This window comes from Hibiscus syriacus, unplaced genomic scaffold (assembly GCF_006381635.1).
Source record: "Hibiscus syriacus cultivar Baekdansim isolate YM2019G1 unplaced genomic scaffold, ASM638163v2 tig00110579_pilon, whole genome shotgun sequence".
In the NCBI taxonomy this organism is placed as follows: Eukaryota; Viridiplantae; Streptophyta; class Magnoliopsida; order Malvales; family Malvaceae; genus Hibiscus; species Hibiscus syriacus.
In genome coordinates, this window is record NW_024062790.1 from 192042 (window position 1) to 210865 (window position 18824).

An 18824-nucleotide genomic window follows, 5' to 3' on the forward strand; every position below is an offset into this window, starting at 1 on the left:
TTCCTAAATTTGTAAGACTTAAATTTTGGTGGGAGGAAAGAAGTGTTTTCAGAAGATGGGTTCCTTTGGAATGCTTGCCAGAAGGGTTGTGGAGACTGACATACCAGTCATGGTTCAGGTATTCATTCAATTTTCAAATCTTGTTTTCCCTTTTCCCCCCAATAAATCTGAAATTGATTCAATCCGGTTACAGTTTACTGATATACTTGTGTATGGCGTTAAATGTTTTGAAAAGTTTTTGCTGGTATTTTTATGATGTTGAGTGTCGTTGGTGTTGTTGCAGATACAGCAATTGATCCGAGGAGCTAAAAATGCTGTGTCACTGGCTCAGGTTTACTCTTTTTCCCCTTTTACCAATGTATTTTGCGCTTCGTTGAAAGAATCCTCTTGTTATCAATGTTAGTGCATTTAACATGTTCTGTTGTCTTGGTTTTGAGGATGGAGGTAGTATTGAGAAACGAGAAATGCCACCCCCCCCCCGAAAAAAGGATGGGGTAGTTAAAAAACAATGGATAAGACATTGGAAACTGAAAACAATTTTCTTTAACCTTGAGGTATATGATTTGTTTGGCTGCAAGTAAAATGGTTCCTTTGTTCATTCTTTGTCAACTTTGTGTTAGTAATCTTAGTCTCTTCAAAATTTCGTTCCGAAGACTTTACATATAGGCAAAATATGCATTTTTCTGTCATAATCCCGACCACCCAAGACCAAAGTTCGAACTTGTCACTTTGGTTTTTGCTGAAAGGGCGTAAAGCAGTATATGTTATATACAGATTCTTCATTTCCCTTCAAGTAACCTTGTCAAGCAGCTGTGTTTGACACATTTTTAAACATGGTATTTGGTTACAGTTTTCCAAATATATGGAGAAAAGAAAAACTTAGAAAAAATTGAGCATAACTGTATTGGACACACACCTACATCCGACACTCACCTTGTATTGCTGGCTAAACCAAGCTTCATTCTAGTGGTTTAATTTGCCTATGGGCAGGCCAAGTCAAGATTTTTGTATTGCTTTTATGTTTCCATCTTGTGGGAGTAATAAATTATTATTAATATCTGCTATGCATATGTAGTATATGAATTGAGTTTTCCTACCCTCTAAATGCTTATGATTAAAAAAAATTACTTAACAGGACTGTGATGTTTGCAAGTGGATGTATATTTCGAAAATGTACGTGAAAAAATGAGTTCTTGGAGAAAGAAAGAATAAAGCTCAAAGATGTTTTTAATCATAGGTATTTGTTAAAATTTGCTTGGAACAGGATAGATTGCCATAGAAAACAAGACACAATAAAGATGATTTTTCATTGTAGTTGCATCTTTCTATATTTATGTGTTTGTGAGTTTGGACTCTGCCCTAAATTTTATCCTAAGTTATAAAAGATTCAGGTTGAGCTTCCCTATTCGCCTTGTCTTGTTTGATGTGTGTTCAGTCTTGATTGACTTACCCAAGTCTGTTCATTTTCTCGACCGGTTTTTCTTCTCAAGACTATCAAACATTGGTCCAATTATTTAACTTGGCTAAATTCCTTCTTAGTTGTTACTTTCATCAATGGCTCTGTTTTGTATAAGTTTCCTCTTTAACAGCTCTCATATTACTTTGAAATATTAATCTAGGTTCATAGAAATGTTGAAGTCATTGCCATCTTATACACCATTTTCACATATATTGTTAATAACCAATGTTATTGATGCGATGCTGAAATTTATACTCTACACCCGTGTTCATTTTAACTGGAAAGTAGTAAAAGTACGCTGTAAAATGATTCCCTTTATTTTTTTTATGCAGTTGTGTCCAGAGAATAATTTGCACAAGTCTTCGGTGATGGTCACAGCAGGAGCAAATCAGCTAACCTGTAGCACCTTCTAAAATTTCTGTTGTTTGTTCTGTTGAAGGTGTTGTCTGCAATTTGCGACTAATTAGTTGCTATGTGCATTGTATCACTTTGCATTAGGTTACTTGTAGAAGAGGCTAGATGCTTAATTCTGCATATATACCCCTTCCAAACAGTTTCTCAGTTTTCTAGCTTTATGTGATCATATTTTTTGCATAATAGGTGCGGTGCTTCTTTTGTGTTGTGCAATGGATGATAATTTTATTCTACTGTTGGTTTAAACATTAAACATATGTTTTCTATTGTTAGTCAAATGTAGAATATCTCTCAGGCCAGCTTAATCTACCTTTTATTCGTCTCTTTAACAGGCATTTGTGAATCTGGTTCTTACGTTGTGTGATGCGGGGGATTCGGTTTTCATGTTTTCTCCATACTATTTCAATGCCTATATGTCCTTCCACATGACAGGCATCACTAAGATATTAGTGGGTCCTGGTGATCAAAAGACTCTTTATCCGGATGCCGGTGCGGGTCATGATAAGTTATTCATTAAATAGCCCTTCAATTCTTTATTGAAGCTGCTGCATTGGTTTTGGGGGTAGAGTAATTCCTTTCGGTTTGCTGTTGTTCCTCTCTTGTCTGTCGTATACATTTGTAACTACAAAATTGGTTGATTTCAGTTGAGGAGCTTGTGAACATTACAATTAAGTGATATAAGGGCAAAAGGTTTACGTGTGTGTTTTAAATGACTTAACAGTGTTGTCTTAATTTTCAGACTGGTTAGAAAAGACATTGCTGGAAACTAAGCCTGTCCCAAAGGTTGTTACTGTTGTTAATCCTGGCAACCCATCTGGTACCTACATTCCCGAGCCGCTACTTAAGGTCTCTCTCTCTCTCTCTCTCTTTCCCCCTTTGTGTTTGAGTCTCTGTGTCTATTTGCCAGTGCCGGTGGGTGTGTGAACACGCATACACAGGATATATTTGTCTACAGATTGTAAATATGTATGTTTCCTCCTGTACGCCATGCTTTCTGGAATAACTGGTTCAATTTCTTGTTTTATTTTAAAATTCTCAACTATTTTCTTTTTTTTGTCATCTTCTTTCTCTCTTGATAAAGGATCTCAGACATATGCAAAAATGCTGGTTGCTGGCTTGCTGTAGATAATACATTCGAGTAAGTCTCTTATAGATGCATTCCATGCGATAAATTTTTGTTATATTTCACGAAAGCCACACATCCTGACGTAGATGTTGAATTCCAATAATTGAACAATACGACACTTTGAGGCTCTAAGGATTTAGATTTTTCATGAAGTAAGGAAAATTTATCGCATGGAGTTATGGAGCAACAAGGAAGAGGTTTTAAAACAGTGGTTTGAACGAGTGGAACCTTTACTGAATGAAACCAGAGTTCCAATGGCCTTCTGCATGGCAGAATTAAAAGGGGTTCCCTTTGTTATGTTGGAATGAATATTTCTTCAAGAAGTTGGCTGGTAGACGCGGCAATGTGGTAGGTATTCATGATAGTACAAGGAAAAGAGAAGACCTCACAATGGCAAGAATTTTATTGAGGGTGGCAAGTCCCTTTGATGTTCCAGAGGTGATCACTCTTGGATCGTATGGAAGATCATTCAAAGTAAGTATCAAGATTGGATCAGCAAGTGAGTATTCAAGTTCGTTTTTCAGTAATTTTCCGGTTGAGGATTCCGGTGAGGCATTTTTTGAAGAGATTATGTCTGAGAATAATGAAGACAGATTGTTGTCAAATCATGGGGAAGGTGAGACTTGTGCAGCAGGGAAAAATCGTCTGTCAGTGGACAATTGGATTGACCAGGGAGTGTATCGTGTTTCTGGAAGAGCTAGTGAGGACAGACAACTAGCAAGACTTTCCTTAGATAGGAAAGATATTAAATGTGGTCTGTCAGAAAGTCAGACTGTTGGGAGTTTAAAAGTTGGTGAGTATGCAGGTTTAGGGATTAGAAGTTAAAATTATTCGGCTGATGGATCTCAGGCCCATTCTGAAAACTCTGGGCAGTCTGGGTCAAAATACTTTTCGGGTTTCATTTCTGGGCCAGCATTTACAATTAATAAGTTTGGGGAATTGGTTGAGAACCTTAATTTACCAGAAAAAAATAGGAAAGTGTTTAATGTATTGGAGACGAGCCCAATTGTAGAGAAGCCAGTTAGTGCAGAAATAGAGTCCGAAGAAGAAAACTTAAGGCTGGTTGAACTGGTCTCAACTAATTTAGGAATCAACTCAAGGGGGAGGCGGTTACATCGTTCTAGAAGAATGTTCACAACAGAGAGTAATGTGTTGGAAACTAGAAGATTGAGCAGTTGCAAAAGGGTATATAGCAGGTCGAGGGAAAGAAGATATTGGTATTGGGATTTGTTGAACATCTCGTCTGAAACAGATGGTATCATAGTTACGCAGAGGAAGTTGGATGTGGATTCCAGTACTAAAAATCAGCTTTGTTTATCAGCAGAGCACATTGCTGATGGGAGTCTTATTCCTCGCATTGATAATGGTTCTGGGGATGGGAGCGTAGAGAGGGAGATTGAAGGTTACTTTTCAGAAGGTGAATGCTTAAGATCCAAATCTGGTTTGTTAATTAGAAGGAAGAGAAAAACTAAAAGGATTCTATATCGAGAAGCCCTTGACCAGGTGAGCATTGATACAACATCCTCCTCAGCTTTCTCGATTTTATTGAAAGAAACTGTAGAAACTTGGGAGGTTAGTAAGCTTTTGGGGTGTCTTTTAAGGAAGGGAAAGAAGCCTTTTTGGATAAAATCATAGCTTTAGAGAAAGGCTTGAATGGGGTTAATCAAGGTTTGGTTGATTGAGGGTTTTGTTTGTACCTATTTCCTTTTATGAAGATGTCAAAGTTAGTAATATGTTCATGGAATGTTAGGGGCTTGGGGAAAAATGAAAAAAAGAGGGTTGTTCAGAATTTAGTCACTAGCTTAAATCCTACTTTTCTTTGGCTGCAAGAAACTAAGATTGAGAAACTTAAGAGGTATTTTTTTAGGAGAAGTGGAATTAATAAGCTAAAATGAGTTTTGGAATCTCCTTCAGTTGGATTAGCGGGGGGTCTGTTGTTCTGTTGGGATGACAATGTTTTTTGAGTTGGAGAGTCAGTTTATTAGCAGGAGATTTATAGCTACTTTTGGTAAATTTCGGAATAATAATTTCAGTTGTGGTTTTATCAATGTTTACGGTCCAGCAGTGGAGGAGGAGAAATCTGGTTTTTTTTGAAGAATTAAGCAGTTTTCTTAGTGGACAGAATTATCCCGTTTGTGTGGGAGGGGATTTCAATGTCTATTTACAAGAAGATGAGAAATTGGGCAGGGGTCAAAGTAGGAGTTCAATGGAGATCTTTAATGAGTTCATTCTGCATACGGGCTTAATTGATATTCCTATGAATGGGGGTAGGTTCACTTGGTGTAATAACCAAGAGAATCCCACTTTTGTAAGATTGGATCGTTTTTTGATTGATTGTCATTTTCTAGAGTTGTTTCCGGGCATTTTGTAGTCTCTTCTACCAAGATCATTGTCAGATCATAATTCTATAGTTTTGGAGAATAAAGGAGTGGACTGGGGTAAAAAACCTTTTAGATTATTCAACTATTTGATGGATGAGGAGGATTTTGAGGATCTGGTTGTTTCTTCTATTTAGAGTGGTAAGGAAAGTCAGAAGAAGGCAGGCGCTTTTAGTTTGTTAAGGAACACCAAACATGCAATTAAGAAGTGGTCTGGAAACAGAGATAAGTATCCAGGAGCCTTGATTTATGAGTTAGAGAAGAAAATTTCGTTGATAGAGGCTGATATCCAACAGAAGCAAGGTGCTGTAGACAATGAGGTATTAACAGAGTTGGAAAATTATAGAGCAGAATTATGGAAACTTCACAAGATCCAGGAGCAGATTTGGTTTCAGTACTCGAGATCTAAATGAATTGAAGATGGGGATCGCAATACTAAATACTTCCATACCTGTGCTACGGTTAGGAACAAGAGGAATGCTCTGGTTGCACTAAATTTCAGAGGAGAAACAGCTGTAACCCAACTGCAATTAAGGCCATAGTAAAGGATTATTTTTTTAAGATCTACAATAACCGAACTACTTTAGAAATTGATGATTTAAAATTGGATTTTACTAGAATTTCTTTTGAGAAGAATCAATTCTTAGAGCATGAATTTTCAGAGGAGGAAGTTTGGGATATTGTGAAGTCTTGTGGTGGTAATAAAACTCCGGGTCCTGATGGCTTTAATCTGGGGTTTTTCAAGAGGTTTTGGCAGGTCCTTAAGGAATATATTATGAAATTCTTTCATAATTTTTACTTGGGGAAGGAATGGGAACATGGAATAAATCACACATTCATCATTCTTATTCCAAAGATTTTAAACATTGGTGGTCTGGATGATTTTAGACCTATAAGCTTAGTTGGCGGTTTGTACAAGATACTCTCTAAATGTCTGTCAAGGAGACTTCGGAGCTGCATTTCAGATTTGATCAGTCCAAGTCAATTCGCTTTTATCCTCGGTCGCCAAATCTTGGACTGTTCCCTTATAGCCAATGAAGGGATTGACTTTTGGAGGAAAAATGGTTTAAAAGATGTGTTTTTAAAGCTGATTTCAAGAAGGCATATGATACTCTAACCTGGCCTATCTTGTTCAGAATAATGAAGGAAATGGGCTTGGGTTCTAGATGGATAGGTTGGATTTCGAAATGCATCACTTCAGCAACTGTTTCAGTTTTGGTGAATGGGGTTCCTACAGAGGAAATTCCAATGGCTAAGGGTCTTCGTCAGGGTTATTCCTTGTCTCCATTGTTGTTCAATATAGTTGGGGAACTCTTGAATTTATTGATACTTAAGGCTGTTTCAGAGGGGCTTTTTTCGGGTTTGGTCATTAGAAATGAGGAGAGGAATTTTAATTTAACACATCTTCAATTTGTTGACGACCTTATTATTTTCTGTGGTGCGTCGAAAAAACAGATCTTGAATGTAAAGAGGGTGCTTCGAGTGTTTGAGATTATCTCTGGACTTCAGTTGAACTTGAAGAAGTGTAAATTGTTTGGGGTGAACTTAAAGCAAGAGGAAATTAAGGATTGGGCAGCTACGATTGGATGTTCAGTGGGTTCTTTTCCCTTAGAATATTTGGGACTCCCTCTTGGTCCACACAGAAACTCTAACATTCTGTGGGATCCAGTGGTTCAAAGCTTCAATAAGAGGTTAGCGGGCTATAAAGGCTCCTCTCTGTCATTGGCAGGCAGGCTGGTTCTAATTAAATCAGTCCTATGCTCACTCCCTATATACTTTTTGTCAATGTTCAAGGTTCCAGCTTCAGTATACAAGACCCTCAATTCTATTATGTCAAATTTTTTATGGGGTGGTGGAGATGGGAAAAAGAAGATCTATTGGATAAGCTGGACCGACGTTTGTAAACAAAAAATTGAAGGAGTCTTGGGAGTTCCTAATTTTTTTTTTGAAGGATTGGGAGTTCCTAATTTAAATGGGGTGAACAGGGCACTTTTGGAAAAGTGGGCTTGGAGGTTTGCTATTGAGAGGAAGGCGATTTGGAGGGAAATGCTTTGCATCAAATATAAAATGGACCCTTCCTTGATGCAGTTTGACAGTAACGTTTCTCCTAAATTTTCTTGGATATGGAGATCTATGGTGAGTAATCATTATAAAACTTATTCGATGGGCTGTAGTATCAGAAGCAAATATAGTTATAAAATTGGTAATGGGAGGAATATTCGGTTTTGGCAAGACAATTGGGCATTGGATCATCCGTTGATGGTTATGTTCCCTAGACTATTCTCTATTGCAGTAAACAAAACTGGAAGATTATTTTAGTTTGGGGAATACAGTTCAGGGGGCTGGTTTTGGAACGTTCAGTTGAGAAGGGAGTTGAATGACTGGGAATTTGAGCAATGGGCAAATTTGATGGTTGTTATCTCTAATTTTTCTATTTCTGCTAATGCTGTTGATGGACTGTTTTGGAAGGGTACTAGAGAAAGGGTTTTCACTGTTAAATCATGTGTCAATCTATCTTATTCGGGTACTTTCGATTCGGAAGAAGCTAAATTTTGGAAGTCTATTGTTTGGAGGGGCCTGTTGCCTCCAAGAGTAGAGACTTTTCTTTGGCAAGTTATCTTAAAGAAGTTGGCAGTGAAGACAGCTCTGGTTAAGAGAGATGTTCAGGGCATAAATGATACTTTGTGTTCTTTTTGTAATCTAGAAGAAGAGTCTTCATCTCATCTATTTTTTTCCTGTTCGATTGTTTGGCCAATATGGACTAAATTCATGGGCTATTGGAATTTTCAGTCTGTTTTTCATGAAGATGCTAAAAGATTCATATTAGCATGGAATGATTTGAAGACCAACTCTCTTATTTGGTCATTTATCCCTAGAGTAGTTTTATGAACAATTTGGAAGACCAGAAATTTTATAGTGTTCGAAGGAGGGAAGCTTGATCGAGCATAAATTTTCTTTCTAGCAAGGTGTAGGCTTGCTTCATGGTTTCTAGTTAAGGAAACTCAGATTTCTATCTCCAAGGATGATCTTATTGCTAACCCTTAGTGGATTCCTACTCGTCCCATTCTAATCGGATTTTAACTAAGTTTCCTTGGTCCCCTCCTCCAAAGGGTTTTATTAAACTTAATGTGGATGCGGCTACTTCGAGTGATTAGAAGAGGAGTGGTTTAGGTGGAATTCTGAAAGACATGTATGGTTCGATTCTTGGCTCCTTCAAAGAGCCTGTTGGTCCGGGGCCTCCAACTTTGATGGAATTGAAGGCTATCCTAAAGGGTTTAGATTTTTATGAATCTATTCGCCATAAGTTTAAAGATAGATTGATTATTGAGAGTGATAATAAGGTGGCAATTGGCTGGGTTAAGGATGTTGTTTCATGTCATGTCGTTTATGTTCAAATTGTTAAAGACATTATTCAAAAGCTTAGTGGTTATGAAAGTCTTATTAGATGGGTTAGTAGGACAGCCAATATAGAGGCGGATGTCCTAGCTAAGGCTGGTATTGGTTGATAATTATGTTCTGTTAAGGGCTGTTTCTTTCTGGTTTTGTATCTCTTGAGGGAGATTAGTTTGTATTACTTTGTAATTATTTGAGGTTAATGAAATCTTAGGGCACTTTTTTCCTCCTTTCGCTGATTAAGGAACTATTTTCAAATTCCGTTAATCATGAAGGTAATCATGAAGGGGGTTTTAATGAGGCCTACTATTCCTATAAAAAAAAATTTCTGATTTCTACAGCTAGAATTATGTCAGTTTTAGCTTAAAAAACTCTGAATGAAAATATGCTTGCAGTCTTATCTTGGGGGCCATACCTTTCCTATTTCTCCTTTCTCCTGGGTTATGATTTGAGCATTAATTTGTTAAAATAAATGTATAGATGGTGCGGGATCAATCAACATCGAGAGGATGAGAAATTGATAAGCAAGTTCTTGTGGTGATGTTGATGGTTTTCCATGGGATGCAGGATATAGTTGCAGTTTAAGTATTATTTATTTTGAGCAAGGGTTTTAGATTATTTCCTCTGGTGTGCGGTGTGGAAAATCGTAATTCTATATTGTTTATAACAACCTGTATGCAGGTATTTTATGTATGATGATCTAAAACACTCCTGCTTGGAAGGAAATCACATAGTCAACATCTTTTCTTTCTCGAAAGCCTATGGAATGATGGGATGGCGAGTTGGATATGTAACTAACAAAAATCATCCTATTTGTGGACTATATTTTGCCAAATTTTTTTATCTTGTATCCACTATCTAATCTTGTTTTTTGCACTTAATCTGAGCCTGTATGGATGCATGCAGATTGCATACCCCACAGAAGTGGAGGGCCTTTCGACTCAACTCCTCAAGGTTCAAGACAACATACCAATATGCGAGCTTTGCTTCACAATTGGCATGATTGCTTGACAAATAATGTTGGAGTCCAAGTTGGGATGATCCTGGTTTATACCTGTTGCACAACATGTATGAGGACCGTTGTATCTGGTTAGTTCCCATAAGTTGTTCTTCCTCTTCCTCTTTGATACACGGACCATCCATTGATATCCGTTATCACGTTGGACGCAGTAGCAAACATATTTCTCCGTGTTAGATCGATCAACTCGGGACTGAACTGAGTTACGAATATTGTAACTCTTTATTGCCATCATTGCTTCCTCCTTCGATGCGAACTCCATTCCAATATGTAAATTACCGTCATTGACTGATGATTGAAGTCCATAGTTGCCAACATCAGGAAAATCTAGAAATTCAGGCTCATACATTGCATCATAATCAGCCTCATACATATGTGCAGGAAGTTCGGCTGGTGTTGTATTTATCGGAACGTCATCCTCGTCATCATCAGAATGTACGTTAAACTGTGGTGAGTCAGGTTCAACGAATAATACCGTTTCAGCACCATCTGCACCTGGCTCCCGAAGAGGTTCTTCTGGTGGAGATGAGGGTTCCTCAGATAATCCAATGTTGAGGTCAAATAAGTTCCCGCTTGCGTGTCCTCCCCTTGAACTTGAGGCCATTGTATCATGTGGGATGTGAATAGACTGTCGTCTCGTTGGCATTTTCATATGTAAGTCGAAAATATTGGCATATGAATGTCTGCCCCTTGAAGTAGAAGAGATGTTGCCATATGGATTATTGGTGAAGCCACGTGGGTTGAGATCATAAGCAGTTGCAGATGAATGCCTTCCTATTGAACTTGATGGCATGGTATCTGGCGTTGGATCCGCCATTAATGATGTGAAATCATTACAGATCAGTTGTGTCGGGCTATCAACTTGATCAGTTTGATATGCAATGCCAAAGTGAGAGGAATATGAGAGACCACGAGTTGCACGAACCTCAATAAAAGTGGCATACATTTCAATAAGAGATTGTGAACTCCCCATATGAGCATCAACCATCATAGAAACATCATCATCGTTTGAAAGCTGAAATGATGTATACGTGAGCGGAAAAAGTTCAGTAGGAAATTTGTACTGAAGTGAAGATAGTCTTCTCTGGCCTGCTACACGAATCTTTAACGAAATTTTTGTGATTAACTCCTCAATTGTGATGTTTCTCTTCAAGGTTAAGGGGATATAATGATCTGACTCAAAAATAACCCCCTCTTCAGCTTCCTTAATTAGTCCATCATACAAAAAAAACAGCAGAAAGATGACTCATTTTCAGAGAATTTGAGAATTTAGAGTTTGGGAATTTGAGAATTTGAAAGTTTGTGAACTGAAGTTTGTTTTGAAAGTTTATAATATGTTGCAAATAATAGTGTCTATAATCGGAGTACTATTTACATGAAGGCGCGTTCCCGGGGGCGCGCCTTCCATTATTTCAGAGAATATGTTATCATTGCCCTATTATGTCACTCATGTCCCTCGGGGACACTAGATATATCAGTACCTATTATTTCACTATTCACATGAAGGCGTGTTCCCGGGGGCGCGCCTTCCATTATTTTGTCAGAGAATATGTTATCATTGCCCTATTATGTCACTCATGTCCCTCGGGGACACTAGATATATCAATACCTATTATTTCACTATTCATATGAAGGCGCGTTCCCGGGGGCGCGCCTTCCATTATTTTGTCAGAGAATATGTTATCATTGCCCTATTATGTCACTCATGTCCCTCGGGGACACTAGATATATCAGTATCTATTATTTCACTATTCACATGAAGGCGCGTTCCCGGGGGCGCGCCTTCCATTATTTCTCAGCGACTAGCCCTTCACTCGTTAAAGGTGGGACCTGAATGGGTTCATGAACGAGTCAAAGATCTCGTGAAGAATCGGGAAATAGTTATAGAAGCACTCTCACCATTGGGCGAAGATGCGGTACAGGGTGGAGAAGGCGCAATCTACTTGTGGGCAACGCTACCGGATGAATACGCTGGTGATGTCAAGGTTGTTCACTGGCTTGCTCACAGGCATGGGGTGGTTGTGATCCCAGGGAGTGCATGCGGGTCACCGGGGGCATTTGAGGATTTCCTTTGGCGGGCTGATGGAAAATGAGTGCCGAGCAGCTGCAGAGAGGCTGAAGAAAGGATTTGAAGAATTGGTAAAACATGGATTGGTGCAGTAAAAACTGTAATTTTACATTGAATTTAAATAGAATTTTTGTCCATTCAACAGTTTAAAGTTATAGAACTTATTTGAATAATTGGAGGGTTATCTATCTACCTGCTGAGTTGGTAGAATTTGAGCTGCAGTTTGAGCACTGTACACTGGAAAAGTACTTCCATTGATGCATGTATAAATTGCAGACACTGATGTTCAATACATGCAAATACTTCACCCAATTTTTTTCTTACGATGGATGAGACCAACTCGAAGATATGGGCTTTATTATCTAAATCTGTTCATACATATAAGTGATAAATTTATGTCTGATTTCAATTCAGATGTCTAAGAAAATGCAATCTAATATAATTTTAAGAAAATATGTTATCGGAAATATTTATATTTTTTTAACATTTCATACTTAAAATGTTATTTTTTCTACTGAAAATATTAATATCGGTTGTTACTTAAAATATTATTTTTCTACCGAAAATATTAATGTCGAAAATATTCATTTTAAATAATAAAATTAATATTTACGATAAAAAAATAATATTTTAAATAAAATTCTATAAAAAAATATTAAAATAAAAATTAACATTTTGGGTAACGGGATATTGTAGAACTATCCATAAATACCGGCTATTTGACATAACTGACACCAATTTTCTTTAATATACCCTTTCTGACACCGTTTGACCAATATTTCCCGAAGTAGCACCCTTTCTACTGAGTTGGCAAAGGCGCGTCCCCGGGGACGCGCTTTACCCGTGTTTTCGCTGAGTTGGATGCCACGTGTGGAAGGCGCATCCCCGGGGACGCGCCTTTCGCCAGCTCGACTGCCACGTATTTTGTTTAATAATAAATATTTTATTTTTATTATTATTATAAATTAATAATATATTATGTAAAATGTTTCGATTATAATGTAAGAATTATCAAATGTATTTTGTTAATGTGTGTTAAAGGTGGAGTGAATTATCTACATTAATATGATATAACAATATATGAAAACCAGTTTTGACTTTATTGTAGTTATAGGAAAAATGTATGAAATTATAATATTACACATATGGTTATATTATTATTTTTGATTTTGATTATCAATCTATTAATTTTATCAGTTAATTATTTAAATGTTATCAATCTAGTCATCTCATATTAATATTTAACGAAAATATTGATGCATAAGTTAATAAATTAGTATAATTACATATTTAATCTTCAAGACTTACATATTTTATAAAATTAGTCTTATTGAAAATTTAATTTAATAAATTTAATCCTCCAATCAGAACATGAAATGTGTCATCGTATACATAAATTTTTTAATAACTTTTAATTTGTTTAATTTAATATTTTTCTCTACTTAGAAGGTGGAATTATTATTATATTTTAAAAAAATTATAACTAATAATATTAATTATTATATTAAATAAATATATTAAATATATTTATGTATTTAAAAGTTAAAAAAATTATTTAGGTGTACATACATTGACAAATTATATAAATGCAATAACATTAAATTATTAGAAACAAAAACATTCATTTAAATACAATATTAATTACATAAGAGTTAAAGGTTATATGATGATAACAGAGCTGGACATTTTTTTCTATTGTGCCCGATGTTTCTACAATGCCCACATCGTTTTTATTCTGTTGACTTCTCCCGAATATCCATATCACAATGTATTCTAGTAGATTTTGGATGACATGAGTCCCTCAATAGCAATGGATCTAGTACAATTGTAAGCCAAGTTTGAATCTCATTTGGGTCTCTTTCGTTTCCTATGGGCGGAAACTCAAATTCATATACCTTGAATACTTGTGAAAGTTGGTATACGGGATCAACATAATTTTTGTAGTCCAAATGCGAATGTGAGCAAGCAGCAATGACATGAGAGCATGGATATTTGAGTGCTTGAAAGAAACCACAATCGCACCACCTCTCTTGCAGATTAACTCTGAAAGAGTTAGCTTCAATCCCTTGCAGCGGACGTGGCATTTCGGTTACACGAAACAATTCACGGGTGCGAGAAAAATTTGTAACTAACATCCCATTTGATGCAGCCACTTTTTTCTGTAAATCAACTACTAGTCTTGGGTGGTAAATATGTCCGTTTTGCATCCAAGTAAGAGCTTGTCCACCGAGCTTTGCAAAGAGTTGACCCAAACGAAAATAAGTCGTTTTAACTAACGCCGTGATTGGTAAATGACGCGCCCCCTTTAAGGTTGAATTTATTGCTTCAGCCAAGTTTGTTGTCATATGACCATAGCGATACCCCCCGTCATATGCATTTGTCCACATTTCTTTGCTGATGTCCATAATGTACTCGCACCCCTTCTTATTTTTGCCAAACAGCTCTTGTAGCATCGACTCAAACATTTGAGGTAAGAGTTCGTAACCTAAGCCATTAGGAATATGTAATAGTTAATATGAAGTATAAATAAGTAATAAGAAATTGATAGAAAAATTGGGAAAAAGTAACATACCCATCCGCACGACTAACTGACGTTCATCGTTCTTCTTGTATTTTCCGTAATAGTTTGCAGCAATATGACAGACACAATAACGATGTTGAACATGTGGAGGTCTATACATTGTACCCAAAGAGTCCATTGCTGCTTTTATCCCGGCTCCTCGGTCTGAAATAATGCATACTCGTTCCCTGGTGACAACATGTAAACGTAAATTTTTAAGGAAAAAAGCCCAAGACTCAGTGTCTTCTCCTTGAACGAGGGCAAACGCAACAGGAAGAATATTGCGGTTTCCATCTTGGACCACAACCAATAATAAAACTTGCTTGTATTTCCTATACAAGAAAGTACCATCAATTTGGACAACTGGTTTACAGTACTTAACTGCATTAATACACTGAGGGTAAGTCCAAAAGACACGGTAAAATTGGCAGTGATCGCGAACCATTCGATCATTCACGTAATGATGTTGAGTTTCGAACTCAACAATTGTCCCGGGATTAAGTCTTTGCACAACATGAAACCAACTGGGCAGCTCGTTGTAAGAGGAATCCCATTCGCCATAAAGTTTGCAAATGGCATTCTGTTTTTCCAACCACGCTTTTTTATATGAGACAGTGTACCCATATTGTGACTGTATAGCAGAAATCAACACTGCAACAGCTATATGCGAGCTTTGCTTCACAATTGGCATGATTGCTTGACAAATAATGTTGGAGTCCAAGTTGGGATGATCCTGGTTTATACCTGTTGCACAACATGTATGAGGACCGTTGTATCTGGTTAGTTCCCATAAGTTGTTCTTCCTCTTCCTCTTTGATACACAGACCATCCATTGATATCCGTTATCACGTTGGACGCAGTAGCAAACATATTTCTCCGTGTTAGATCGATCAACTCGGGACTGAACTGAGTTACGAATATTGTAACTCTTTATTGCCATCATTGCTTCCTCCTTCGATGCGAACTCCATTCCAATATGTAAATTACCGTCATTGACTGATGATTGAAGTCCATAGTTGCCAACATCAGGAAAATCTGGAAATTCAGGCTCATACATTGCATCATAATCAGCCTCATACATATGTGCAGGAAGTTCGGCTGGTGTTGTATTTATCGGAACGTCATCCTCGTCATCATCAGAATGTACGTTAAACTGTGGTGAGTCAGGTTCAACGAATAATACCGTTTCAGCACCATCTGCACCTGGCTCCCGAAGAGGTTCTTCTGGTGGAGATGAGGGTTCCTCAGATAATCCAATGTTGAGGTCAAATAAGTTCCCGCTTGCGTGTCCTCCCCTTGAACTTGAGGCCATTGTATCATGTGGGATGTGAATAGACTGTCGTCTCGTTGGCATTTTCATATGTAAGTCGAAAATATTGGCAGATGAATGTCTGCCCCTTGAAGTAGAAGAGATGTTGCCATATGGATTATTGGTGAAGCCACGTGGGTTGAGATCATAAGCAGTTGCAGATGAATGCCTTCCTATTGAACTTGATGGCATGGTATCTGGCGTTGGATCCGCCATTAATGATGTGAAATCATTACAAATCAGTTGTGTCGGGCTATCAACTTGATCAGTTTGATATGCAATGCCAAAGTGAGAGGAATATGAGAGACCACGAGTTGCACGAACCTCAATAAAAGTGGCATACATTTCAATAAGAGATTGTGAACTCCCCATATGAGCATCAACCATCATAGAAACATCATCATCGTTTGAAAGCTGAAATGATGTATACGTGAGCGGAAAAAGTTCAGTAGGAAATTTGTACTGAAGTGAAGATAGTCTTCTCTGGCCTGCTACACGAATCTTTAACGAAATTTTTGTGATTAACTCCTCAATTGTGATGTTTCTCTTCAAGGTTAAGGGGATATAATGATCTGACTCAAAAATAACCCCCTCTTCAGCTTCCTTAATTAGTCCATCATACAAAAAAACAGCAGAAAGATGACTCATTTTCAGAGAATTTGAGAATTTAGAGTTTGGGAATTTGAGAATTTGAAAGTTTGTGAACTGAAGTTTGTTTTGAAAGTTTATAATATGTTGCAAATAATAGTGTCTATAATCGGAGTACTATTTACATGAAGGCGCGTTCCCGGGGGCGCGCCTTCCATTATTTCAGAGAATATGTTATCATTGCCCTATTATGTCACTTATGTCCCTCGGGGACACTAGATATATCAGTACCTATTATTTCACTATTCACATGAAGGCGTGTTCCCGGGGGCGCGCCTTCCATTATTTTGTCAGAGAATATGTTATCATTGCCCTATTATGTCACTCATGTCCCTCGGGGACACTAGATATATCAGTACCTATTATTTCACTATTCATATGAAGGCGCGTTCCCGGGGGCGCGCCTTCCATTATTTTGTCAGAGAATATGTTATCATTGCCCTATTATGTCACTCATGTCCCTCGGGGACACTAGATATATCAGTATCTATTATTTCACTATTCACATGAAGGCGCGTTCCCGGGGGCGCGCCTTCCATTATTTTGTCATAGAATATGTTATCATTGCCCTATTATGTCACTCATGTCCCTCGGGGACATTATTCATATCAGTACCTATTATTTCTCAGGGGACTTGAAGGCGCGTTCCCGGGGGCGCGCCTTCCATTATTTTGTCATAGAATATGTTATCATTGTCCTATTATGTCACTCATGTCCCTCGGGGACACTAGATATATCAGTAAATCAGGTAAATTATAACCAAAATTTAACTTCTTTTGAAAGTTCAGCAAGTTAAGAATAACTTAAATTAAAACGTTATGTGAAGTTTGAATAAATTAGATAAAATGTTATGGATAAATTGAATAAATGTGAAGTGATAAGTTGATTGTGACATTGAAATTGTATGGAATGAGCATTGAAATGTGACATTGAATAAATTGCCAATTCACCCCCCTCTTGGCTGATTCCGTCGATCGATTAACTCAACATAAGTTGATTTTAATGTATACGTTTTAATATATATGTTAATGATAAAATCATATGTATGGATAAATTTAATTTCAATTTAAGTATTGTGAACTATAATTGGAATATAACTTTTAATTTCGAATACAATTGGAATATTAAATTGAAATTTAATGTTAAATTTCGAATACTATAATTTATATTTTAAATTTAAATTTCGAATAATATTATTTTTATTTTTATTTTAAATTTCGAATAATATAATTTGTATTTTAAAAACATTTATCAAACATTTAATGTTAAATGTGAATAAAAAATAACATTAAAAAATATGTATGTAACAACCATGAAACATTTAAATAACATAATCAAATTACATAAAATTATGAAATATAATTATTTAAATAACATTAAATACAACTGGATCACCGATGTCGTCTTCTCGAATGAGTTCCACATGGCGGTGGTTGTCTATTTCGTGGAGGATTTCTTCGTGGAACTTGTTCTTCAGTCTCCTCATCTTTACTATCATCATCAGCAGCATTTTCTTCATTTGGTGTAGATGACGCTGAAGGGGCTGAAGGGCCTGTATAAAATAACGACCCTGGAGGTGTGCTAGTAACAATCCCACAGCTCCCCGGGAACTGTGAAAACTGTGGAAACATTGGCATCGATGTCTGTGATCCAGATGGAGATTGAGGTGTCTGCGGAGAAGCACCACCAGCCAAATAAGATGCATATGAACCATATGCTGGATCATTAAACATAGTCGTATATGCACCTCCATATGGTATAAAACCCTGCGGGCTAGGCATGTAACCTGGCGGGCTAGGAAAGTAACCCTGCAGGCTCGGAATGTAACCATGCGGGCTCGGAATGTAACCCTGCGGAGATGGCATATAAACTGGTGGGCTTGGCATATGAAGTGGAGGGCTGGGCATGTACCCCTGCGGCATCGACGAATAAGGATGTTGTGGTGGGACTGATGCAGAACCGGTAGCGCCTTCTCTCCGTTCACGCGTCGGGGGACGATGATATTGAGACGGTTGACGTCTTTCTCGGCGCCTAGGAATGTTAACCCCTCGTGCTTCCGCCGAAAGTAGAAACGGCTTCCCATTTTCATTAAACCAGTCCATATAGTTATCCGTAACCATATGACCAGTTTCAGCGTAATATTGTCGAGAGGCCAACAGTGTATATCAGTTCTCCAAAAGCGCAATCTAATCTCTGTGTCTCACCACCCAGTTAACATCTTTCTTTCCTCGTCTATCTATGTTATGCACGTCGTCTAAATTCCTAGGAGCTCCAGGAATATATTGCGTACAACCATACTGACGGAGCACGCGATCAACTGGATGCCACTCAATAATAGCATAACATATAAGAGGTATAACCGATATCCATACCTCTAATGACTCACTAAGGTGGGGTGGGATGCAAGCTTTCACTTCATCGCTCGCATAAGGTATCCACTGAAATTGAAAT

The 18824-nt window shown here is 37.5% G+C and overlaps 1 protein-coding gene across 1 annotated transcript; it reads left to right on the plus strand.

The window, feature by feature from the left end:
* Positions 1 to 2202: 2202 nt before the first annotated feature.
* Positions 2203 to 11881, plus strand: LOC120133378 (aromatic aminotransferase ISS1-like). The gene is made up of 6 exons (XM_039149972.1): positions 2203 to 2362; positions 2613 to 2719; positions 2953 to 3011; positions 9452 to 9560; positions 9677 to 9767; positions 11646 to 11881. Exons 1-6 carry the CDS (start codon positions 2257 to 2259, stop codon positions 11879 to 11881), a joined length of 708 nt encoding a protein of 235 aa, XP_039005903.1. The 5' UTR covers positions 2203 to 2256.
* The last annotated feature ends 6943 nt before the right edge of the window (positions 11882 to 18824 follow it).

Bases quoted from the DNA above. Each gene is read 5' to 3' on its own strand.
- LOC120133378 (XM_039149972.1), top strand. From the start codon at position 2,257: ATGTTTTCTCCATACTATTTCAATGCCTATATGTCCTTCCACATGACA. The intron at 2,363-2,612 runs GTGCGGGTCATG...CTTAATTTTCAG, and splicing joins GACTCTTTATCCGGATGCCG to ACTGGTTAGAAAAGACATTG. The intron at 3,012-9,451 runs GTAAGTCTCTTA...ACCTGTATGCAG, and splicing joins GCTGTAGATAATACATTCGA to GTATTTTATGTATGATGATC.